Source organism: Phocoena sinus, chromosome 5 (genome assembly GCF_008692025.1).
Source record: "Phocoena sinus isolate mPhoSin1 chromosome 5, mPhoSin1.pri, whole genome shotgun sequence".
Taxonomy (NCBI): Eukaryota; Metazoa; Chordata; class Mammalia; order Artiodactyla; family Phocoenidae; genus Phocoena; species Phocoena sinus.
In genome coordinates this window covers 113,623,900-113,650,962 of record NC_045767.1, presented here as the reverse complement: position 1 = coordinate 113,650,962, position 27,063 = coordinate 113,623,900, and the positions used below count along the sequence as shown (strand labels likewise).

Sequence of the window (27,063 nt, the reverse complement as noted above, 5' to 3'; positions counted from 1 at the left end):
TAGTTTAAGGCACCCTTAAGAAATACAACCTTAGTTCCTCTCAGACGCAAGAATTTTTATACATACCTTTTTAGAACGAGGTTTCATTAATATGCATTGTATTTCCAGATTTTTCATTCTTAAAGAGTTTACTATCGAAATTTAATCTCTTCTCTAAAGCTTCTGTCCAACTTTCCACAGTTCCTGTTATCAGTGAATCCCTAGGCTGTTATAAAATTCAGAAGATTCTAGTAATGAATCCTGGCAATCTTAAATATGAGTTTGGGAATACAGAAGTGAATTTATGCACGTCATAAGTGCATCTTATTGGAAGAGAAAACTTCATTTAATGTTATAAATATCACTAATAAGCATTAGGTGGACAATATCAGGACAAGATCTTGACATCATAGACGTTGAAACAAAACTTGCATTATTACACTATAACATAGAATTTTCATGCATTATTGTGATTCTTATCAGATCTTTCTTAGTGTCTGAATTGTCACTCTGTCCAATGAGCAAGCTCAAAATAAACGGGCATTTTCTCAGTACCGGGGAAGACTCTTTTCTTACACAATTTCCTTACTGTGTTAGTGTTGGAACTACCATTGTTTTAACTATGTGATTATGCTTTGCTCTTATTAGAGAATAAAAGATCTCATGAAGGGTCTATACCTAGTTATTTTCCCTAAAATATTCTCACTAGACCCCTTTACATTGATGATATATTTTCAATTAAAAACCAATCACATCAGGAGGGTGAGATGGGTGGCCCATCTTCCATGATTATATAGTAAAAGGTAAACTAATTAGGATGTCTTTAAGATGTGTTAACTTAAATTATAATAACACTATAATAACTAGAGAAAACTGTATTTTTCCACATACAGTTTTATATGATAATTGTGGTCTTATAACAATATTATTTCTTGGAAATTACTGTTAAGAATACAATTAGAATACGTTGCATGAATAATATGAAACCAGAAAAGGTACGATAAGGGCAGTTGGTAGAGGTCCTTAAAAGGTAGACTGACAAATATCAGTAATATCAGAGTTGCTTTTAAAGATTCAGTGCAAGTTTTCAAAATGCCAAAATATTGGACAAAAATGAAACAGAAGTTTAGAATTTCAAAAGTGAGAGACTACTACTCTCAACTGGTATAAAATTGGTTACAAATTTATGGATCGATTCAATGAACTCGCATATTTTTGTTCACCAACTCTGTGCCAGGTTCTCTTCTAGAAATTGGAATGAAATAAAAAAACAGGCAGATCTGGTCTCTTTTCTCATTAAACTTCCATTCTAGACACATTCAACAACAAGAAGAAAAATATCACAAACAAGAAAACTACAAGACAAGTGCTGCATGGAAAATTAAAGTAGTATTCAAGAGTGAGTTGGTGGCTACTTTTGATTGGGCTGAGTCAAGGAAGACCTTTCTGAAGTTGTGGCATTTAGCTGAGCTCTGAATGACAAGAAGCCAGCAATGTGAAGTTCAGAATGGGGAGTGGTCCACGCAAAGCATTGCAGCTAAAGCAAATGTCCTCAGGCAGAAATCAGCTCAGCATGTTTGAAGAACTCCACAAAAGTCCCTTTGGCTCTGGTGGACAGCATAAGGAGAGTAGAAGGCAATAAAGTCAGAGACTGGGAGTGGGGGAGGTAATGCATCTCATATAGATTGTTTCAAGTCAGGGTGAGGATTTATATTTATGTTCTCAGAAGACTGGGCAGCAATGGAAGTATTTTAAGCTGAGAAATAACATGATTTTATTTACATTTTGAAAGGATTACTTGGGCTTCTGTGTGGAGACTGGATTGGATGGAGGAGAAATGGGAAAATGGGTTCAGAGCTTATTGCAATAGTACAAGTGAGAAAACACAGTGTCAAAACCAGATGTGGTGATAGTAGCAGAGATAGAGAGAAGAAGTGGGTGGATTTGAGATGCGTTTTGGTGGCATGAAGGTCAGGGTTTGCTTCTGGATTGGATATGGAGCAGGAGGGGAAAGATGAAGCAAGATTATCCAGATTATTGGCTTGAGCAATCGAGTTGATGGATAATGGTACCATTTATTAAGATGTGGAGGACTGGGGAGAAGTAGGTCAAGGAGGGAAGAATCACATTAAACTTGAGATGTCAATTAGAAGACATCCAGGGAGAGATGCTAGGGAGGCAGCCGGATTCACAAGTCTGGAGTCCCAAGGAGAGATCAGGGTTGGAGATATAAATTTGAGAGTCATCAGTGTATGGATGGTATTTAAACCATGGGCCTGTATGAGGTCAGATAAGAAGAGCTCACAGATTGAGAAAAGAAGGTTGCCTATGAAATGCCTGAATGGTATTCTATCCTGGCTGAACATTAAGTATGGAGAGAAACAGAATTTAGGGGAAAGCTGATGAGTTGAGTTAAGTTTTTAATAGGCTACATTTGAAGAGATCTAAGTGAAGATGTCAAATAGGCAGTGAGAATGAGTCTGCAATGGAGGAGAGAAATCTGAGTTTGAGATATTAAGAAGGTAAGTGCTATTGTGTACCCAATATATGCTAGGAACTCTATTAGGTACCATGTACATGTTTTAAAATTTCTAATCCTCATATAACCAGTCTTCAAGGTATCTTGTTATTGACATTTGAAAGATGAGGAAACTGAGGATCAAAGAATTAACTCACCCAAGGTCACAGTTAATAAACAGCTGAGTGCAGATTCAAAGTCAGGTGGGCAAAACTTGGTGTAGCTCCTTTGTCCTGCTACAGTTTCCTTCAAGGGAAAGCTTAATAGATAGTGTGTGGTGCAAATAGTTTGTGAAACTGTTTGGGTGTAAAATTGGAACAAAGGTATTTGATACAATTAGGAAACATTCATAAGCAACTGAATAGCAGACATGAAATAACTCTTTGTCAATGCTTTCCTAGGAAATGGCTTTGTAGAACTAGGAGGAAATTCAGGATGTCATCAAGGCTATCACTTTGTCTCAAAATTACAAGGAGAAAAAGATAACTATCACTTAGTTCTAATCCACTTAGCTATACATTTTCAAATTATACTCTTATAGTAATGATATAACAACTCAGAGTCAGCCTGAGAAGTCATCAGTAGATTTTCCGACTTGAGAAAATACCCGCAAAGAATCACAGTAATGCACAAAAACTGAATGCAATGTTAATAAGTTTAGTATCAAATAAAGCTTTCTCTTGAAGCCTATGATGTCATAAAATTATTATAGCATTATGTTCTTAATACTATACTATTTATCAGTGACTATTTATTACATTAAGATGTAAGCAACCATGAAGGTATATGAATCAACTTATATATTTGAAGGCATGAATATTTGAAGAGAGCATGAATACTTGGAATCCTACAAATTTTATACTAGAATAAGGATAAGCTGGTAAAAAAAATTAACTTTTGGTAGTTGACACAGCCTTTGGATATTACTCATGTCTCTAGCTTTAGATATTAAACTCTTCTTCAAGAATTACTAATCAGAGAATAAAATATATATTGTTAAGATACAAACTCTTGTTAAAAAAAATTAAGAAAATGCAAGTATAAAAATATTACCCCTCAGAAATGTTTATTGTTTTTATCTTCCTTATGCTTTCTGTAATTGGGAAAATACAGGCTAATACTTGATGTCCACATTATACTAAAAAACTGAGTTCTGGATATTGTTTGGTGGTAGGGTAAAACAATTTGTGCTTTTTGCACTTCACTTTTGAAGAACAATCTTTTTAAAAGGTAGGACTCATATATTTACTAGAAATGTCAAATCTGCCACTATAGGATAAGCTTGCCCATTAGACCGTAAGCCTTACAAGGGCATAAGCCTTGTCTCTCTCTTTTTTTTAACCACTGTATTCTGAAAAGCAAACAAAAGGAAATACAAAATCAACAGGACAGGAGCCACCAGAGGCAGAGGGCAGATCACAGAGATGAGGGTGGCAGAAGGAGCAACCAGCAGAGAGAAAAATGTGGGGGTGAAAGACTGGGGGGGGGGGGCACAAAGAAAGAGGGACAACAAATCAGGGGAGACCAGGGGGAGAAGGACAGGACAACCGAGAGGGAGAGAGCGGTTCTAGAAAGACAGGGGCAGGAGAGAAGAGAGCAAGGGGGATGAGGGAGGAAGAGAGAAGAAAGAGAGTGACAGTCAAGACAAAAGGGGGTTTCTGATTGTGAGTGAGAGGGGAGGGGAGGGAGGAGGCCAATGAGCCTGGGTGAGCAAGAGAGAGGGGTGTAAAAAGAGATGAGATGCCCTGTTTGAAAGCATGCTTCCCATAGCAGGAACTGAAGACAGTAATTTTATTCATTCAAATTAATTTCAAGCTCTTATTTCCTTTAAAAAAAAAAGCCTAAATAGGGACAATCATCAACAGGAAGACAATGGAACTCACCAAAAAAGATACCTCACATCCAAAGACAAAGGAGAAGCAACAATGAGATGGTAGGAGGGGCACAATCACAGTAAAATCAAATCCCATAACTACTGGGTGGGTGGGTGACTCACAGACTGGAGAACACTTATACCACAGAAGTCCACCCACTGGAGTAAAGGTTCTGAGGCCCACTTCAGGCTTCCCAACCTGGGGTTCCAGCAACGGGAGGAGGAATTCCTAGAGAATCAGACTTTGAAGCCTAGTGGGATTTGATTGCAGGACTTCAACAGGACTGGGGGAAACAGAGACTCCACTCTTGGAGGGCATGCACAAAGTAGTGTGTGCATTGGGACCCAGGGGAAGGAGCAGTGACCCCAGGGGAGACTGAACCAGACCTACCTGCTAGTGTTGGAGGGTCTACTGCAGAGGCGGGGCATGGCTGTGGCTCACCGTGGGGACAAGGACACTGGCAGCAGAAGTTCTGGGAAGTACTCCCTGGCATGAGCCCTCCCAGAGGCTGTCATTAGCCCCACCAAAGAGCCTGGTAGCCTCCAGTATTGGGTTGCCTCAGGCCAAACAACCAACAGCGAGGGAACCCAGCCCCACCAATCAACAGTCAAGTGGATTAAAGTTTTACTGAGCTTTGCCCACCAGAGCAACAGTCAGCTCTACCCACCACCAGTCATTCCCATCAGGAAACTTACACAAGCCTCTTAGATAGCCTCATCCACCAGAGGGCAGACAGCAGAAGCAAGAAGAACTACAATCCTGCAGCCTGTGGAACAAAAGCCACATTCACAGAAGATAGACAAGGTGAAAAGGCAGAGGGCTATGTACCAGATGAAGGAACAAGATAAAACCCCAGAAAAGTGACTAAATGAAGTGGAGATAGGCAAACTTCCAGAAACAGAATTCAGAATAATGATAGTGAAGATGATCCAGGACCTCGGAAAAAGAATGGAGGCAAAGATCAAGAAGATGCAAGAAATGTTTAACAAAGACCTAGAAGAATTAAAGAACAAACAAACAGAGATGAACAATACAATAACTGAAATGAAAACTACACTAGAAGGAATCAATAGCAGAATAAGTGAGGCAGAAGAATGGATAAGTGACCTGGAAGACAGAATGGTGGAATTCACTGCTGCAGAACAGAATAAAGAAAAAAGAATGAAAAGAAATGAGACAGCCTAAGAGACCTCTGGGACAACATTAAATGCAACAACATTCGCATTATAGGGGTCCCAGAAGGAGAAGAGACAGAGGAAGGACCAGAGAATATAGCTGAAGAAATTATAGTTGAAAATTTCCCTAACATGGGAAAGGAAATAGCCACCCAAGTCCAGGAGGTGCAGCAAGTCCCATACAGAATAAACCCAAGGAGAAACACGCCGAGACACATAGTAATCAAATTGGCAAAAAGTAAGACAAAGAAAAATTATTGGAGGCAGCAAGGGAAAAATGACAAAAAACATACGAGGGAACTCCCATAAAGTTAACAGCTGATTTCTCAGCAGACACTCTACAAGCCAGAAGGGAGTGGCCTGATATACTTAAAGTGATGAAAGGGAAGAACCTACAACCAAGATTACTCTACCTGGCAAGGATCTCATTCAGATTCACTGGAGAAATCAAAAGCTTTACAGACAAGCAAAACCTAAGAGAATTCAGCACCACCAGAGCAGCTCTACAACAAATGCTAAAGGAACTTCTCTAAGTGGGAGACACAAGAGAAGAAAAGGACCTACAAGAACAAACCCAAAACAATTAAGAAAATGGTCATAAGAACATACATATCGATAATTACCTTAAACGTGAATTTAATAAATGCTCCAAGCAAAAGACACAGACTTGCTGAATGGATACAAAAACAAGACCCATACATATGCTGTCTACAAGAGAGCCATTTCAGACCTAGCGACACATACAGACTGAAAGTGAGGGGATGGAAAAAGATATTCCGTGCAAATGGAAATCAAAATAAAGCTGGAGGGCTTCCCTGGTGGCGCAGTGGTTGAGAGTCTGCCTGTTAATGCAGGGGACACGGGTTCGAGCCCTGGTCTGGGAAGATCCCACATGCCATGGAGCAACTAGGCCCATGAGCCACAACTACTGAGCCTGTGCGTCTGGAGCCATGCCCCGCAACAAGAGAGGCCACGATAGTGAGAGGCCCACGCACCGCAATGAAGAGTGGACCCCGCTTGCCATAACTAGAGAAAGCCCTCGCACAGAAACGAAGACCCAACACAGCAAAATAAATAAATTAATAAACTCCTACCCCCAACATCTTCTTTAAAAAAAAAAAAAAAAAAAGAAAGCTGGAGTAGCAATACTCATATCAGATAAAATAGACTTTAAAATAAAGAATGTTATAAGAGACAAGGAAGGACACTACATAATGATCAAGGGATCAATCCAAGAAGATATAAAAATTATAAATATATATGCACCCAACATAGGAGCACCTCAATACATAAGGCAACTGCTAACGGCTATAAAAGAGGAAATCGACAGTGAAACAATAATAGTGGGGGACTTCAACACCTCACTTACACCAATGGATAGATCATCCAAAATGAAAATAAATAAGGAAACAGAAGCCTTAAATGACACAATAGACCAGAAAGATTTAACTGATATTTATAGAACATTCCATCCAAAAACAACAGATTACACTTTCTTCTCAAGTGCACATGGAACATTCTCCAGGATAGATCTCATCTTGGGTCACAAATCAAGCCTCAGTAAATTTAAGAAAATTGAAACCATATCAAGCATATTTTCGACCACAACGCTATGAGATTAGAAATGAATTACAGGGAAAAAAACGTAAAAAAACACAAACACATGGAGGCTAAACAATACGTTACTAAATAACCAAGAGATCACTGAAGAAATCAAAGAGGAAATCAAAAAATACCTAGAGACAAATGACAATGAAAATACGTCGATCTAAAACCTATGGGATGCAGGAAAAGCAGTTCTAGGAGGGAAGTTTATAGCTATACAAACCTACCTCAAGAAACAAGAAAAATTTCAAATAAACAATCTAACCTTACACCTAAAGGAACTACAGAAAGAACAGCAAACAAAACCAAAAGTTAGCAGAAGGAAAGAAATCATAAAGATCAGAGCAGAAATAAATGAAATAGAAACAAAGAAAACAATAGCAAAGATCAATAAAACTAAAAGCTGGTTCTTTAAGAAGATAAACAAAATTGATAAGCCATTAGCCAGACACATCAAGAAAAAGAAGGAGAGGACTCAAATCAATAAAATTAAAAATGAAAAAGGAGAAGTTACAACAGACGCTGCAGAGATACAGAGCATCCTAAGAGACTACTACAAGCAACTCTATGCCAACAAAATGGACAAACTGGAAGAAATGGACAAATTCTTAGAAAGGTATGACCTTCCAAGGCTGAACCAGGAAGAAATAGAAAATATGAACAGACCAATCACGAGCACTGAAATTGAAACTGTGATTAAAATTCTTCCAACAAACAAAAGTCCAGGACCAGATGGCTTCACAGGTGAATTCTATGAAACATTTAGAGAAGACCTAACCCTATCCTTCTCAAAACCTTCCAAAAAATTGCAGAGGAAGGAACACTCCCAAACTCATTCTAGGAGGTCACCATCACCCTGATACCAAAACCAAAGATACTACAAAAAAAGAAAATTACAGACCAATATCACTGATGAATATAGATGCAAAAATCCTCAACAAAATACTAGCAAACAGAACCCAACAACTCATTAAAAGGAACATACACCATGATCAGGTGGGATTTATCCCAGGGATGCAAAGATGCTTCAATATATGCAAATCAATCAATGTGATACACCATATTAACAAATTGAAGAATAGAAACCATATGATCATCTCAACAGATGCAGAAAAAGCTTTCGACAAAGTTCAACACCCATTTATGATAAAAACCCTCCAGAAACTAGGCATAGAGTGAACTTACCTCAACCTATTAAAGCCCACATATGACAAATTCACAGCAAACATCATTCTCAATGGTGAAAAACTGAAAGCATTTCCTCTAAGATCAGGAAAAAGACAAGGATATCCACTCTCATCACTATTATTCAACATAGTTTTGGAAGTCCTAGCCACAGCAATCAGAGAAGAAAAAGAAATAAAAGGAATACAAATTGGAAAATAAGAAGTAAAACTGTCACTGTTTACAGATGACATGCTACTGTACATAGAGAATCCTAAAGATGCCATCAGAAAACTACTAGAGCTAATCAATGAATTTGGTAAAGTTGCAAGATACAAAATTAATGCACAGAAATCTCTTGCATTCCTACACACTAATGATGAAAAATCTGAAAGAGAAATTAAGGAAACACTCCCATTTACCATTGCAACCAAAATTATAAAATACCTAGGAATAAACCTACCTAGGGAGACAAAAGACCTGTATGCAGAAAAGTATGAGAAAGAAATTAAAGATGATACCAACAGATGGAGAGATATACCATATTCTTGGATTGGAAGAATCAATATTGTGAAAATGACTATACTACCCAAAGCAATCTACAGATTCAATGCAATCCCTATCAAATTAAAAATGGCATTTTTTACAGAACTAGAACAAAAAGTCTTAAAATATGTATGGAGACACAAAAGACCCCGAATATCCAAAGCAGTCTTGAGGGAAAAAAACAGAGCTGGAGGAATCAGACTCCCTGACTTCAGAATACACTGCAAAGCTACAGTAATCAAGACAATATGGTACTGGCACAAAAATAGAAAGATAAATCAATGGAACAAGATAGAAAGCCCAGAGATAAACCCACGCACCTATGGACAACTAATCTATGACAAAGGAGGCAAGGATACACAATGGAGAAAAGACAGTCTCTTCAATAAGTGGTGCTGGGAAAACTAGACAGCTACATGTTAAGGAATGAAATTAGGACTCTCCCTAACACCATACACAAAAATAAACTTTAAATGGAGTCGAGACCTAAATGTAAGACTGGACTCTATAAAACTCTTAGAGGAAAACATAGGAAGAACACTCTTTGACATAAATCACAGCAAGATCTTTTTTGATCCACCGGCTAGAGTAATGGAAATAAAAACAAAAATAAACAAATGGGACCTAATGAAACTTCAAAGCTTTTGCACAGCAGAGGAAACCATAAACAAGACGAAAAGGCAACCCTCAGAATGGGAGAAAATATTTGCAAATGAATCAATGGACAAAGGATTAATCTCTAAAATATATAAACAGCTCATGCAGCTCAATATTAAAGAAACAAACAACCCAATCCAAAAATGGGCAGAAGACCTAAACAGACATTTCTCCAAAGAAGACATACAGATGGCCAAGAAGCACATGAAAAGCTGCTCAACATCACTAATTATTAGAGAAATGCAAATCAAAACTACAGTGAGGTATCACCTCACACCAGTTAGAACAGGCATCATCAGAAAATCTACAAACAACAAATGCTGAAGAGGATGTGGAGAAAAGGGAACCCTCTTGCACTGTTGGTGGGAATGTAAATTGATACAGCCACTATGGAGAACAGTATGGAGGTTCCTTAAAAAATTAAAAATAGAATTACCATATGATCCAGCAATCCCACTACTAGGCATATACCCAGAGAAAACCATAATTCAAAAAGACACATGCACTCCAATGTTCATTACAGCACTATTTACAATAGCCAGGTCATGGAAGCAACCTAAATGCCCATCAACAGACAAATGGATAAAGAAGATGTGGTACATATATAAAATGGAATATTACTCAGCCGTAAAAAGGAATGAAATTGAGTCATTTGTTGAGACATAGATGGATCTAGAGACAGAGTGAAGTAAGTCAGAAAGATAAAAACAAATATTGTATATTAATGCATGTGTGTGGAACCTAGAAAAATGGTACAGATGAACTGGTTTGCAGGGCAGAAGTTGAGACACAGATGTAGAGAACAAACATATGGACACCAAGAGGGGAAAGCCGTGGGGGTCTGGAGATGGTGGGGTGCTGAATTGGGCGACTGGGATTGACATGTATACACTGATGTGTATAAAATTGATGACTAATAAGAATCTGCTGTATAAAAAAACAAATAAAATTAAATTTTTAAAAAGCCTAAATAATTCTGAAATAATCAAAATCAATTATATGGCAAATAAAGGACTATAGTGGTTCAGGGTATGAGTTTGAATGCCACTGCTGCCTGGAAGCTTGGAGACCTGGCGTAGGTTACTCAAACCCTCTGAGCCTCGGGAAAAGGGGAATTGTGTGGTATCACATAAGGATATGGAGATTAAGAATGGCTGTACTGCTTTATATAGATGGCACTTGCTTCCCCTGCCAAGTACTGTTGTAAGTGCCTTCCATATATTAAGTCAACATTCACAGCAGCCTTATGAGGTGAGAAAATTGAAGTGTTTAGAAGGTAAGTAGCTTGTCTCAGGTCACAGATCTTATTAGGGAAAAAACTGGGCTTTTACTCCAGTATGGTCTCAGAGTTAGTACTTTTCATTACTATATACACAGTCTCTCAAAAAGATTCAGACAAGGTGTATCAACACAGCGTGAGAATGTCACTACCCTCAAAAATGATAGATCCTACTCGTGATCAAAGCTGCAATTATAACTGGAGAAACAAGCCTTTTTCATACTGCTTCTAAAGGAGAATCTGCGTAATAAAAGATAAAGTCAGGAGAAAATAAACCAGAAGTCCATTATGATGAATGCGTTTCACCAGTAATAGCCCCTGAATGAGATACTTTTAGACTTTTTCCTCTTCTTTCCCTTTTTTTTTCACATAGCCAACCTGTTGCTAGATTTCCATATTTCCTTCAGAATTACTCTTGGGATTGTCCGTTGTTCACTTGAGGGACCTAATGGAGGCATTACAGCTGGATTAATAAAACAAGAATTTGTAGCAAGAGAGGTGAATGTTAGTGCCAGCAGATAAGAACCAACTGTTATAATGAAGTTTCTTTGAATTGACATATTTTAATTGCTCTTCAAATCCCAAATCACTTGACTCTGACTTGGATGTGAAGATAGGAATCAGCGTTAGCAGATTGTGGTGACTGGGCTAAGGTGGCGGTCAGGTCCTGGAAGAGGAAGAAGTAAGAGGCATTTCTCTTCCCAGTCACTGCCTTGTGCATTGACTAAGTCCTGCAGTCCTGGGGCCATTCTGTACAACATGCTATGCGAAGGTGAGAATCAAATAAAAACAGAAGTTTAAAATTCTGCAAATTTCTCCCGTATAAGCAAGAAACACATTATACTCACTTTTTCGTTGTAGATGTCTCCAAGCATTGTACTTGCTCTCACAAAATCTAGGCTTTGAAATTTTTTTCTTGCAATTTTCACCATTTTTTTCAAGTATTTCACTGCTTCTGCCATCTGTCCTTGGCTAGAAAAAATAAAATAAGAAACTACTGGAGTGTCGTCTCATTTAATATCACAGTAAAGAGAAGATTGTTTTGTGTCTTTGCTTTAGAAAGTGTAAGACAGTTATCAGGATAATGAAATGTAAAGTGTATATTTTAAAAATATGTGGCTCATCTTTGACGGAGTATACAGTGAGTTAGAACTTAAGCCTTTAAACTCTTATGCATTGCTGGTAGGATTGTAAAATAGTGCAGCTGCTTGGAAAAACAACTTGTCAGTTCTTCAAAAAGTATAATATACAGTTACCATATGACCCAAGAATTCCACTCCTATGTATATACCCAAGAGAAATGAAAACACAAACACTTGGACATGAATGTTCATATCAATGCTATAATAATAGCTAAGAAGTGGAAACAACCCAAATGTCTATCAATTGACTGGGAAGCAAAATGTGCTGTATTCGTACAGTGGAACATTATTCAGCCACAAAAAGGAATGCAGTAGTGATACATACTACGACATGGATAAACCTTGAAGATATGCGAAGTGAAAGACGCCAGTTACACAAAAAAACCCACATATTGTATGATTCCATCTACATGAAATGTCCAGAACAGGCAGATCTATAGAAACAGGAAGTAGGTTAACAGTTACCAGAGGCCATGGGGGTGCGGGTGGGGAATTTGGGAGTGGCTGCTAATGGGTGTGGGTTTCTTTTTGAAGTGAAGAAAATTATCTGAAATTAAATAGTGGCGATGGCTGCACAACTCTGTGAGCATACTAAGAACTACTGAATTGTAGACTTTAAAAGGAGAAATGTATGGTGTATGGATTATATCTCAGTAAAGCTGTTATTTTTTTTGAAAAAATAAAACCTCTAAAAAGGTTGAAAATTTCCACATTCCTTTGCAAATGAAACCAGTTCTTTGAGGGGTGTCATACGCGATTCATATAATACCTTCTGGAGGTATTAGAACAAATATGATGAAAACAGAGGATTCTGAAATCTCCTAACCAGGATTCAAGGAAGGAAAGATAAAGCCTGAAGATGGAAGGAGCCTGGTTCCTCGCACAAGAATCTGGCAAACGGCAAGAATAAACAAGAAATAAGGCTTTATTGTCATACGTCACTGAGATTTTGGCGACTGTTAGCACAGCTCAAATAACCCAGAATGACTAAAACAAGTTTGGCTATTGTTTTGTCTTTCATAAAGAACAGAGGGGTCAGTCAGATCATTATACTGTACATCATTATACTGTAAAATTAGTGCTGTATGTCAATAACATCTCAATAAAACTGGAAGAGAAAATAATAAAGTACTTGTATCTAGAATATTGAACAAACAAATAAATAATACGTGGGGAGCATCGGCCAAAAAAAATAAGAGAGCCACATCATTTTAAAGATTTCAATGAATTATATTCAGAAACTTCTATTATTTGAATTTTGCTCTCATTTTACAAATCTGAGTCCCAAATACTTATTAGTTCCTCATGATCTGAATGCTACCTCAAAGATACACAAATCTTAGTTTCATATGAGTAAGAGCTAAACAGTAAAATAAGAAGTGGAAAGAGTCTAAAAATTTCTCTAAAGGAGCTAATCATTTGAAAGCGAGTCTAAAGAGACGGGCTCTTTTCTTCTAGGAGCCAGTTGTAGTGATGTCCTATGTGAAGAACACTTGGGGGCCTACAAGATTAAGAACCAAGGTGAAAAATCCTTGAGCAACCAAAGAGACAAACAGTAATTTTTGAAAACAGCTCCATCCAAGGTATCATAAGCTGTGACTGCCTTTTGCAGAGGTAGTTGAAGCCAAAGTCCTGCTCAAGGGACATTTGACTGCTGATTCAAGGACTGCTGATTCTGAGCCACAAAGAATTAAAACGTTACGGACAAAGCAAGAAGCGATTTCAAAATAATGGCTCCAAATTAAGCATGCTGAAGAAATTCAATATCTGTTGAATGTCTGGCTTTTTTTTTTTTTTTTTTTGGTCAATCCCTAAAAAAGAATGGTGAATCTAAGATGATATGCAATTCCACTATTAAATCATGTCAGAACTTTTGAAATTGTTTTATTAAAGTGACAAAATCCAGAATTTAGAGATTTTAAAATAACAAAAACCCCTGTAACTGTGTTCTTCGATGGAGCATAATAAAGGGAAAACTCTTACTCCTGAACATGTCTGAATCCCTAGAACTACCTCCCTCTCTTTGCTTTCATAGGTCAGCAGTTCCCAGTGAGCATCTGTGCCACGACCCTTAATAAATCACAAGATGAAATTCTGAAAGGAAGAGGTTGTTTTACAATTAAGCTGATTCTTGCATGGGCATTTCTTTATGTTTATAGGGCAAGGATCTACTCATAGGAGTTCCAGATAGGATGGTGTCAAATATGGCATATGGAGAAGCTTTGCTACAAATTTTTAAATTATTGCAACTATAGAAAAATTTAGCAACTCTAATACATACTTCACTGATTCTAAAACACCTACTTTCCCATATTTTAACATTTCTGAAATCAGGATCCCTTAGAACAGGTGGCATCTTATAATCTCTGTCAGACAGAGAGCAGTCAAGTCATAGCTGTTGCTGGATTTGTCCATGTTTCTGGTTATGACTTGCAATCACAATGCCTTGATCTTTCTGTCAACAACTATTAAAGGATAATTTCAGAGAGAAATATGAGGACTGGTTGTTTTCTAAAAACCTTTCACTGAAATTCTGGAAGATAAGAAAGTACTGGCTTCAAGATTGGCAGACTGAGTGTCCATGACTTGGAAGAAATACTGGAGGGGGTACTGGGGCACTATTTTAAGAAAGGCTACATAGCACCAACGTTCTTGATGACACAAAAGATAATATGGATGAGGAAAAAAAGATAGTGTCAATTCTGAGTTTAAAAGTGATTCAGAAAAATTGGACTTTGAATGGAAAGATGTTTGAGGAGTATAATAAACTCACTTTGTCTATATTTTCTTTTTACATGAATTCTCAAGAGTCGTAAAAAATACCTATGTGTGAGTCTAAAATAGCTCTTTTATTAAGTATAAGATCAAAATTCTAAGCAATAGGAAAATATTATGTCACAGTTTAGTTAGAATATTTTTCTTCCTTGGGTATGTAGGGTGTGTAGTCCAATAAAAAAAGCTAGATTCGGTGAAATGTGAAAATAAAGCTACTCGTTCAGTATAATGGATTAGGTTAGTTCATTGGTTAGTAAATTTTTGATTAAAATTTGCGAGGAAGTTTAAAATTCACATTAAATTTATATGTGTATACATGATATGACTAGGACATATGAGATTGAACAACTCTAAAACTGGTCTAATTACTTTATAGTTCTAATAAATTTCTATCTGTACTGACTCAATTTAATTTTATGCAAAAATTAACTTACCTAATTTTTTGTTTGTGTTTATGTCATATGTGTATAGCCATAAAGCAATCAAATATTCAACACTGTTCTGTTTGTATGCTGGGCATCAAAATATTAACAGTTCTAACCTTACACACTTATTTGTGAAATGGCCCTCATTTTCCTGGTTGCAGTTAAAACAGGAAAAGTTAACATTCACCCAAATCTCTGAGCAACTAGAACTCACCACAGAATCATTTTTTCCAAGAATATCTATAATCAATAATCAATGAGCATTACCATATGCAATAAATAGTTGGAAAAGCACTAAGAAGTAAGGTAAAAGGTAATATTTGGTTTTTAGTGGTAAGAACTTGAGATTTGTCACACCAGAAATGGTCAGTATACGGAATAAATAAGTTCATGCAAAAACATTTTCATACATTTAGAATTTTCATAAAATAATGCCATGAATGAGGTGCATATGTTAGCATCACTATTGGGAAAATTAAATTTGCTTGGCTGTTTTACAAAATCAAATAAAATGAGTTGGAAAATTATGCTTATAACCAAGGAAGAATTATCTAAGATTAGAACTCATATTTAACTTGGAAAAAATGTCAAACTGCCGTGAAACACTGACTGAAATGAAATATTTTGTCTAAGTGCTATTATTCTATAACCTGTATGGAAATAAACACAGCAGCTCTGAGGAAAAACTGCATATCATTAGTCCACAGTCTTTGATCTATACTAAGCACTTAATAAAATTAGTCTTTAAATGTCAAAAAAAGAGGGGTGAATTGTATGGTTATTTAAAAGGATAAAACCTTTAAAAAGTTTCTATCCCCAGAGCTGGGTCTCTGGCAAGGACAGAGAAAGGGCATAGGCAGCCTTGTGACGAAGCGGACCATGGAACAAACGTGCCGTGACAAAGGCACATGCGTGACGCTGGGACTGATTCACGGACAGGAAGCCTGTTCCAACCGCGAGAGGCCAGGGGCAGCTTCCTGCAGGAGCTGGGGAGGGGAGCAGAGGCTATGGGGGAGGTCTCCTTGGAGATGTGATGCTTCTGCCCTCTCCAGGGGACTGGAATATTCCACCTGACTGTTCCACAAAGGAATGGAAGTGAAAACAGGCAGCAGGTCCCTTTTGCCTATTAAACTAACATTAAAATGTATTTAGTGGAAATACCTAGTGCTGGCAACAGTGTAATGAAATTGGCATTCTTGTATATCTCTGGAAGCATCTGGTAAACCAGCAAATGGGAATAATAATAATAATAAATAATAATAATGAATAGGAAAGTATCAGTTAACACACCTGAGGAGCTATTATAAATTTTTGTATCATTGGGCTCTGCGATCAGACATGTGGAAATCTGTCCTAATGGATGTTGTTTTAAATAGAAGGGGAATGATATTCACCACTGCATTAGTCTGCAAACAAGTGGAATCAAAATAGGTGTCAAAGAATGGTTATGTAAACTGATTCTAACAACGCAGTGGTTAGTGGCCTAAAATATTTTTTTCTGAAGAAATTCATCCACCTGCAAATAAAAATCTTAATATATGTTCAGTTAAAAATCATGACTCAAATTTTACTAAATATGTTTGCAAATATCTAAATAACAAACACTGGGGAAAAATACTGGAAGGAATTACAACAAAATAACAGTGCTGTCATTAAGATGAAAAAAAAAAAGTTTATAAAAGCTGAATGGTAGTTTGTCCTTGCAAGTATCCCTCAGTGGTGAAATCTCAGGTATCACTAAAATCACCTATACAAGCGACAAAATGCTTAGAAAGACATACAGGTTCTAGCAGAGTGCTTGGCATGTATTAGGCCTTCATATGTTTCTGAATAAAGAAACAGTCGAAAATTTGAGAAGGGAAATACTTATGTAGTACACATAAAAGTTAAGCTTCCAGGTAAGTCATTGGAGAACCTGTCATTGGATATTTGGAGACCATGACTGTAAACTCCTGTATCCTGGATATTTCAGTAACATCAAGAACATCTTTTTAGGGCTTCCCTGGTGGCACAGTGGTTGGGAGTCCGCCTGCCGATGCAGGGGACACGGGTTCGTGCCCCGGTCCGGGAGGGTTCCACATGGCGCGGAGCGGCTGGGCCCGTGGGCCATGGCCGTTGAGCCTGCGCGTCCGGAGCCTGTGCTCTGCAGCGGGAGAGGCCACAGCAGTGAGAGGCCAGTGTACCGCAAAAAAGAAAAGAAAAAAAAAAAAAAAGAACATCTTTTTATTTTGGGAACATCTTTGAGAGACTATCAAACACCCTAGAATGTTGTCATGACTGGGGAATATGGTTCCTGCCACTAAACAGTTTCACTGTTTGGAGAGATTAATTTATACATTCATATGCGGGATTAACTGTGATAAATACTATGAACTGTCTGTAGTGCTTTGAAACCCGGAGCACATTCATTTGAATATCTTCGCAAGAGCAGGTCTAGTGTTTGTGGGGTAAATTTGGTCTTAAAAGGGAGCCAAAAGGATATGGAGCCAGATCTAGTGAATACAATGGGGATCTCAAAGCATCAATAGAAATTTGAAAAATTGTAATATGCATTGTGGGAGGTATCTTTGAACTGCATAAAAGGTTTAGTGTGCTTAGAGAGTCACAGGCTCTTTGCTCCATTCCATCTTTCTTCCTCTTCCACCCTTACCCAGGCCTTCAGCACAGATTGGGGGTCACTGCTGTTAACCATCCATCTTTCTCCAAATGTTTCTCCCTGTCTAGTGCCTAGCACTCCCAGCCAGTCTCTTATTCTCTCATTTTTCCTATATCTCTCATTTTCTCAGTATCTTACTGACACTGAGGTCTCTGTTTATCCAAAGTTGGCTGTTTGCAGGGTTCTGTCCAAGGCCTTTCTCTCCCCTCCATTAAATGCTTCTATGGGCAATTTCATATACTGCTACAGTATGTTCTAATTCCTATATGTACATGCCTGGCACATCTATATTTCTAGCCCTGATTTTCCCCTGTACTTCACATCCATATTTCCAATTGTCCAGACATACAAGGCATGCAAAGGAAGACAGTTCCCTCCAAGTGATGTCATCTAATGATGAGAATGATGGCATTCTGGGAATTAATCATCAGGAAACCCTTTTATAGTATAGCGGTATAAAGTGTTCACAAGTAATTTAATGTATTTTGTCCTAAAAATGGGATTACCCAGAAAGATTATTTTCTGTGTTTTCTAAACGTGTCTCTAGATCCTTTTGGCTGTTTTCAAAGATCAAGCCTACCTCTCAATCAGTGATGTGTGGCTATAGGAGCTATTCAAAAGGATATGCGACAGCTCAGAAAGTATTTCAAAAGAGTTTGATTTTAAGCAGGTAGTGGCAGGATTAGAGGTATAACGTTGCATAATCTCCCAAGATTTGATGAGAACAACATTTATTTTCATAGACAAGCTGTGGTATGTTTGTGAAAATAAATTAAATTGCTTTAAAATCACTATGTGTGCTATGGTGGATATTAGAAAGATCTAAGCTTGAATCCCAGTTTGGCCTCTTAGACGAATAAGTTTGATGACATCTGCACTCTTTCTCAGCTTGTTTCCTCATTTTTTTTTTTGTTTGTTTCCTCATTTTAAAAACGGCCATAAGTTACTGTGAAATGAAAAGCTACATATATATATAACCTGGCACATAGTAACAATTCAATAAATGACAGCTAGTTATTACTATTACCTCTCAGTGAAATAAAAAGCTATCATATCCATAGCTCTCTACTTGGTATTATCTACCACCAGCTGATAGAAAAGTCAATTTAGCTAAGCATTACTGTTTGAAAGTCTTCCATTATACAACGAATTAAACACACATTCTCAAAGACAGGCACATAAAGCCTTGATGTCTATTTTCTAGGGGACACAGTCAAAGAACTAACACTTTTTGTTTACTTGAGTATCAGGTACTGTCAATGCATTCTTTTTTCCTTTCTTATTGGTAAAAGAATGCTCTACATATCAGAAATGGAATGGAATTTTATATTCCCAAAGTTGTGAATACTGCTTGCGTGCTTTTTTTGTTTGTTTGTTTGTTTGTTTTTTGCGGTACGCGGGCCTCTCACTGCTGTGGCCTCTCCCGTTGCGGAGCACAGGCTCCGGACACGCAGGCTCAGCGGCCATCGCTCACGGGCCCAGCCGCTCCACGGCATGTGGGATCTTCCCGGACCGGGGCACGAACCCATGTCCCCTGCATCGGCAGGCGGACTCTCAACCACTGCGCCACCAGGGAAGCCCGAATACTGCTTTTTATGATTCTGTTCTCACCTTTTCATAACATTATGAATAATCTTCTTCCACACTTCGGCATAGTTCAATTCTCCAGAAAAATTATGAATTGTTTGAGGAATATTTCAAATGCAGACATGGAGTAAAATATCATGAGAGGTGCACTCATTAATTTAAAATTTGTTTTGTGGAACAACTAAAATGGTATTGAGAGAGCTCGAGAGTATAAAAAATTAGTAAATAAAATAGTTATTTTACTTAGAATTTTAAGCAAACTTGCGGATTTCTAGGACTAAATTTATCATATTAGTGTTAGCTCTCAAAGATCTTTCTTGTACTGCAATATTCAAGAAAAAATTGATGAAATAAGAAAAAAGTAGAGACTTTGCATAGCATTTTAAAACTGTAGGGGAAGATTACTATTTTTATTCAGTAAAAATGGATTCACTGAAGCTTATTCATGTTCATGTTTCTAAAAGCTGATCTATTTTTTTAACATCTTATTTAAATTTTTTTTAACATCTTTATTGGAGTATAATTGTTCTACAATGTTGTGTTAGTTTCTGCTGTATAACAAAGTGAATCAGCTATATGTATCCATATATCCCCATATCCCCTCCCTCTTGTGTCTCCCTCTCACCCTCCCTATCCCACCCCTCTAGGCCGTCACAAAGCACCGAGCTGATCTCCCTGTGCTCTGCGGCTGCTTCCCACTAGCTATCTGTTTTACATTTGGTAGTGTATATATGTCCATGCCGCTCTCTCACTTCGTCCCAGCTTACCCTTCCCTCTCCCCATGTCCTCAAGTCCATTCTCTACGTCTGCGTCTTTATTCCTGTCCTGCCCCTAGGTTCATCGGAACCATTTTGGGTTTTTTTTTAGATTCCATATATATGTGTTATAAAAGCTGATCTATCTTTGATGGAAGAACATTTTGGATTAGGTTTGGCTGGCTGAGGATTGTTAAATCACAACATACACAAACCAAAAAACGAGTTCAGTGAACAAGAAACACAACAGCATAAATAAATAAATAACTATCGCTGGGTGAGTCAAGTTGTTTTTCTCACAAAGGAGCAACAGATCTCCAAAACATCCAGAATGATCTGGAACTTGTTCTAACAAATAATGCTAGAGAGAAAGGCTTCCTATTATAAATTATATGCCCCACTCAGTGAATGTACAGTGCTATAGCCAGGAAAGTTGTTAATATAGCATCTGAAATATAAACATTATATGCTGCTTAAAGGATTTCCAAATTTAAAAGTTAGCAATAGATTTAGAAACCAGTCTTTCTTTGGAAGGGGAGGAATCAAATATTTTCTTACAGAAAAGCTACAGATTATTTGTATAAGTTAAAGGACAGGGTTAAAATGTTAGACAAATATTAATTCCAGTTTTCTATATGCAGTGCACAGGTGCAACTTGAACAGCATATTATATGGTATAATCATTAAATTAATTCAACCAGACCTTAGAGAGTTAAAAACATATATTCTGAGGAACAGGACTCCTCGGTCCAAAGAATGAGAATGAAACAGTGCAGAATATTTGTGTATCAAGGTGATTCCAGTTTCCAACTGGGAAAACAGGACTGTTAACACCCACATCCCCTGACAACTGTCCAATTATGTATATCACACTTGGCCTACTGTTTGCAGTAGAAGTAATCAATAAAGGATGTGGTTGAGTGAACACAGATTTTGGTTGAACCAATGCATGAAAACTTAATCATTTACTCAGAGAGAAGAAATCAAATAGAGCAGAGATGAAACAGCCACTGAGGGGTTTGTTGATGGTGCCACCAAGTTTGTGGGCCATGGATGAAAGTAATAAGGCAAATGGAATCAGTGACAGGAGAAAATGTAAAAAGCTATTTGTAATTTCATGAATTAATAGAAATGTTTTGATGTATTTTGGGGGGTCAGTTTTAGGAAATTTCACATCGAAGCCTGGATGCTCCATTTTAAAGAATGTATGAAAATTACTAGGGCATGTCATTTCTCTCAAGCAAGAAGAAATTAATTTTCAGCTATAACAGAAAGGGTAATTTTCACACTTGAAACTTTGTACTGATTGATTTAAAGATCTCCACTGTGGAAAATTTTCTAGGAAATAATTTAACCCGAGTTTGCAAGAAAATTTAACAGTTGGTAAGGAATAAACCCAGAGATGGGCTAGTTGTGACCAGTATGTCTTGAATGACTCTCGGTTTTGTGATTTTCCCCCTAGATTCTTTTTAAAAGTCATCCTGATTATTTGGAGAGTTGTACCATTTCAGTAAATGAGGCAAAAAAAAGAATGCCATAAGGAAAATAAGGATTTTTCCCTCTGTATTTACTCAAATTGTTTATCTATGTAATAATAATATTTACTTGGTAATTTCTCAACTCACTATCTCTTTGTTTTATGGACCATAATTCTGGCTTTTATAGCTGTGTCATAGGCAATTTTTCTCATTTTAGAATACCAACTTTTTTTTTTCACCAGTATTCAAGGTGGACGGGAAAAGACATTGTAAATCCTTATTTTTCTGTTATGCTACTTAAACCCTTGTGCAATTAATATAATTCAGACCAATAGCAAAAATAAAAAACCCTGCTCACTATTGAAACCTTCATCGATAACCCTAATGCCAGGGCTGAGCCTAGCCTTACCACATGGGCAACTGTATCACCAAGTCCTGAGTCTTGAGGGAATGTGGCATGTTTTTCAATTGAAGGCTTAGTGTAAATTCTGATAACCATTTTAGAAGCTTCCAGCATTACAGCTGATTCACCTTTCATGCATGCTCTGCTGATGGCCTTAAACACACACTTATCCTAGACATGGCTATCCTCTTCCATTTCCTTTAAAGAGATAAAATATGTTTATAGAGATAGGCTCCCATTAGCGAAACTTGTACAATTGCACAGGGTAGGAGAGAGAGGTTTAGAGGTGATGCTAAGCTTCATATGCAGCTTGATTTAGTTTTCAGTCACCACCACAATAATTTCCCCTATTTTGGTTGTGCTCCTTTTCTTGCATGTCACTGCTAATCTGGGGACCGTGTAGGATGATGAAAGGGATCTATGTGGGTGTGCGTGCATTTGTGTGTGTGTGCGTGTGTCAAAGAACACCAAGCCCTTGAAGTGAAATATTCGAAAAATGACCACAAAATATATATCAAAATACTTCTAGTAATTAGTGGACTCAATTTAATAAGGCTTATCAGATATCTAGGGTGCTGTTGCCTACCCGTATATAGAATTTTTGGTTTTGAAACATACGTTTCTGAGTTAGCGTGCACAAATGGTGAAAGAACATGCTGAGGTTTACACTCTCCTGAGGGCGCCTCCAAATACAGCAACAGTGCAGCAAAATGGCAGATTTGGATTGGAAATCCTGCGGTGGCCTTGGGACACTATTTCCTTATGACCTCAGAGGAAGCTTTTCCTGTACTCTTTTGTGCATTACATAACATTATACAATTAAGAACCCATGCCTACCATACAAATCATTGATGACTTCACTGGTATTTTAGTAGATGGGAATTCTTACAAGTGGAATTCACTTCATTTGGTATAAAAGTGAGATGGCGATACATTTTCTTGCCCATTATATGTTTGCCCCAAGGCAGGTTGCTAGATTGTTGAGAGTGTTGGGATATAATCGTCCCCATTCCTACCAGAAACATACCCTACTTCATGATATATCAAACATAGCTGGATCCGAAGGGCTCCAATCAACATGGTGGAATAGAAGGACTTGGAGCTCACCTCCTCCCACAAATACACCAAAAATACTTCTACATGTGGAAAAATTCTGACAGAATACCTACTGAATGCTGGCACAAGATCTCAGACAGTCAAAATTGAAAGAAAGATCACCATGTAACCATGCAGGATGAAAGAAAAAAAAGAGAAAAATAGGAATTGTGACAGGACCTGTGACCCTGGGAGGGAGCTGTGAAAGAGGGAAGGTTCCCTCACCCTGGGAAGCCTCCTTCATGGGTGAGAAGATCAGCTGGGACAGGAAGGGAACTTCAGACGTTCAGAGAAAAGTGCAGCAGGCAGAACAGAGAGACCTACACAGATAGTCCGTGTCACCTCACTGCACTCCCCAGCCCAATGTGTACATTTGCTGGTGTGCACAGGGGCTGGGTGCTGAAACTCAGGCTTCAGAAGACAGACCCAGGGAGAGGACTGGGGTTGGCTTCACAGAGACAGCCTGAAGGGGATAGCGTGTGGGACAGGCTGCAACTGGGGGGGTGTATGCAGAAGGAGCCTGGGCCCTCCATAAAAGTGAAATACCACTGTTAACAGGTACATGAAGGGAGGGGCAGAGCCCACACTATAGTAGCCTCATTCTTGGAGGGCTCACAGCTGGTGTGGCTCCACCTCTATGAGCTCTGGGAGCATGCAAGCAGGTTGCCCACACATGGAGGCTGGGCTGAAATCAGAGCCAATCTCCATGGGCCATGCCACTATGGAAGCAGGGCTGAAATCTGAGTCCTCTCCTTGTGGTTGTGTGATCTGTGGATTTATGCCACTGCTGCCACCGCTGGCTTTATAAACTCAGTGCCTGTGGGTCACCCAAGTAGATTACATGTGCTCCCGTGTCTGGGGCAGATCCAGAGTTAGAAGATGTGGGCTGTGTGGGTGCACACACATGGAGACAGGGCAAGGGTCTAGGCTGCTTCCATAGGTCCCATGGCATGTCCAGGTGCGTGACTGCTGTGGTCCTGGTACGTGACTTCAGTGGATCTGTGACTACAAATCTGCACTGGTGGGTTTGTGAACACAGTGCCTGAGGGACACCAAGGCTGACTGCCTGCATTCCACAGTTGAGGCATTGCTGAGGGCAGTGTCCAAAACAGCGTACTTTGTGAACCCACACAGCAGATGACAGGCAACACCACAGAGCACACTTCCTGGTGGGAAGCTCCTGTGGAGGAATACTCAGTGGCTCCTCTCACAGTGAGAGTGCTCCAGTCCTGCAGAGAGGACCCAAATAAACAAAATAAGAACGAAAGAGGTGAAATAACAACTGACACCACAGAAATACAAAAAAACGTAAAAGAATACTATGAACAATTATATGCCAGCAAATTAGACAACCTAGAAAAAATGAACAGGTTTCTAGAAGCATACAGCCCACCAAAACTGAATCAAGAAGAAATAGATATTTTGAACAGACTGATCACTAGAAGTGAAATAGAATCTGTAAAACAAAATGAAACAAACTCCCTGCAAACAAAAGTCCAGGACCAGATGGCTTCACTGGGGAATTCTACCCAAACATACAAAGAACTCATACCAATTCTTCTCAACCTCTTCCAAAATATTGGAAGGAGAGGACACTCTCAAAGTCATTCTATGAAGCCTGATACCAAAGTCATTCTATGAAGCCTGATACCATAAAGACACTACCAAAAAAGAAAATTACAGGTCATATCTTTGATGAATAAGATGCAAAGATTCTTAACAAAATATTAGAAAACCAAATCCAACAACACATAAAAAAGGTCAAACATCATGATCAAGGTGGATTCCTCCCATGGTCACAAGGATTGTTTAACATATGCAAATCAATCAATGTGATACACCATATCAACCAAAAAAAAAGACAAAAATCACATGATCACCTCAATAGATGCAGAAAGCATTTGATAAAATTCAACATCCATTCATGATAAAAAGTGTTACCAAAGTGGGTATAGAGGGAACATATCTCAACATAATAAAAGCTATTTATGACAAACCCACAGCCAACATAATACTCAACAATAAAAAGCTGAAAGCCTTACTGCTAAAATCTGGAACAAGACAAGAATGCCCACTCTCACCACTTCTGTTCAACATACTATTAGAAATCCTAGCCACAGCAATCAGACAAGAAAAAGAAATTAAAAGTACCCAGATTGGAAGGGAAGAGGTAAAATTGTCAATATATGCAGATAACATGTTACGCTATGTAGAAAACCCTAAAGACTCCACATAAAAACTACTAGAACTGATGAACAAATTCAGAAAGGTAGCAGGATACAAGATTAACATACAGAAATCTGTTGCATTTCTTTACAATAACAATGAAATATCAGAAAGTAAAAGTTAAAAAAAATCCCTTTTAAAGTCACATCAAAAAATAAAATACTTAGGGGGACCTTCAAGATGGTGGAGGAGTAAGATGTGGAGATCACCTTCCTCCCCACAAATACATCAAAAATACACCTACATGTGGAACAACTCCTACAGAACACCTACTGAACACTGGCGGAAGACCTCAGACTTCCCAAAAGGCAAGAAAATCCCCACTTACTTGGGTAGGGCAAAAGAAAAAAGGAACAACAGAGACAAAAGAATAGGAACTGACTTGCACCTCTGGGAGGCAGCTGTGAAGGAGGAAAAGTTTCCACACACTAGGGAGCCACTACACTGGCAGAGACAGGGTGTGAGTGGGGGGGCAAGCTTCAGAGCCATGGAGGAGAGTGCAGCACAGGGGTGAAGAGGGCAAAGCAGAGAGATTCCCACAGAGAGGATCGGTGCTGACCAGCACTCACCAGTCTGAGACGCTTGTCTCCTCACCAGCCAGGGTGGGTGGAGGCTGACAGCTGAGGCTCAGGCTTCGGAGGTCAGACCACAGGAAGCGGACTGGGGTTGGTTGGCTGTGTGAAGACAGCCTGAAGGGGGCTAGTGCATCACAACTAGCTGGGAGGGAGTCAGGTAAAAAGTCTGGACCTGCCGAAGAGGCAAGAGATCATTGTTTCGGGGTGCACAGGAGAGGGGATTCCTTCCCTGTATGCCCACAGAAGGCAGAGCACCGCCTAAGCAAGCTCCAGAGATGGGTGTGAGCTGTGGCTATCAGCTTGGACCCCAGAGATGGTCATGAAATGCTAATGCTGCTGCCACTGCCACGAAGAATCCTGTGTGCAAGCACAGGTTACTACCCCCCCAACCCCCACCCCCACCTCCAGGAGCCTGTGCAGACTGCCACTGCCAGAGTCCTGAAATCCAGGCACAACTTCCCTGGGAGAATACCTGGCACACCACAGGCTGTTGCAATGTCACTTGGGCCTCTGACACTGGAGGCTAGCCCTGCATTCCAATTATGACTACAGTACCCCTCCCTCTCCCCAGCCTGAGAGAGCAAGAGAGCTCTAATCAGCCTCTGCTTTAACCCTCACCTGTCTGGGTGGGGAACAGACACCTGAAGATGACCCACACGCAGAGGTGGGGCCAAAACTGAGGCTGAACCCCAAGAGCTGTGTGAACAAAGAAGAGAAAGGGAAATTTCTCCATGTACCCTCAGGAGCAGCAGATTAAATTCCCACAATCAACTTGATGAATGCTGCATCTGTGGAATACCTGCAGAGACAATGAATGCTCCCAAAAATGAGGTGGTGGATTTTGGGAGCAACTGTAGACTAGGGCTTGCTGTCTGCAACTGATTTGTTTCTGAGTTTTATGTTTATCTTAGTTTACATTTTAGTGCTTGCTATTATTGGTGGATTTGTTCATTGGTTTGGTTGCTCTCTTCTTTTTAAAAAAAACTTAAATTAAAAAAAAATTTTTATTATTTTAAAAATTTATTATTTATATTTATTTATTATATTTTTCTTCCTTCTTTTCCTTCCTTTTCTTCTGAGTCATGTGGCTGAAAGAGTCTTGGTGCCCTGGCCACGTGTCAGGCCTGAGCTTATGAGGAGGGAGAGCCA

At 38.7% G+C, this 27,063-nt stretch overlaps 1 protein-coding gene across 1 annotated transcript in view; it reads right to left on the bottom strand.

Moving 5' to 3' along the window:
• The window catches only part of TTC29 (tetratricopeptide repeat domain 29), a 261,315-nt gene that overhangs the window by 99,253 nt on the left and 134,999 nt on the right, over positions 1-27,063 (bottom strand). Inside the window, exon 9 of the mRNA XM_032632825.1 lies at positions 11,646-11,769. Coding sequence (XP_032488716.1) covers positions 11,646-11,769 — 124 coding nt within the window. The remainder of the gene's footprint in view (positions 1-11,645; positions 11,770-27,063) is intronic.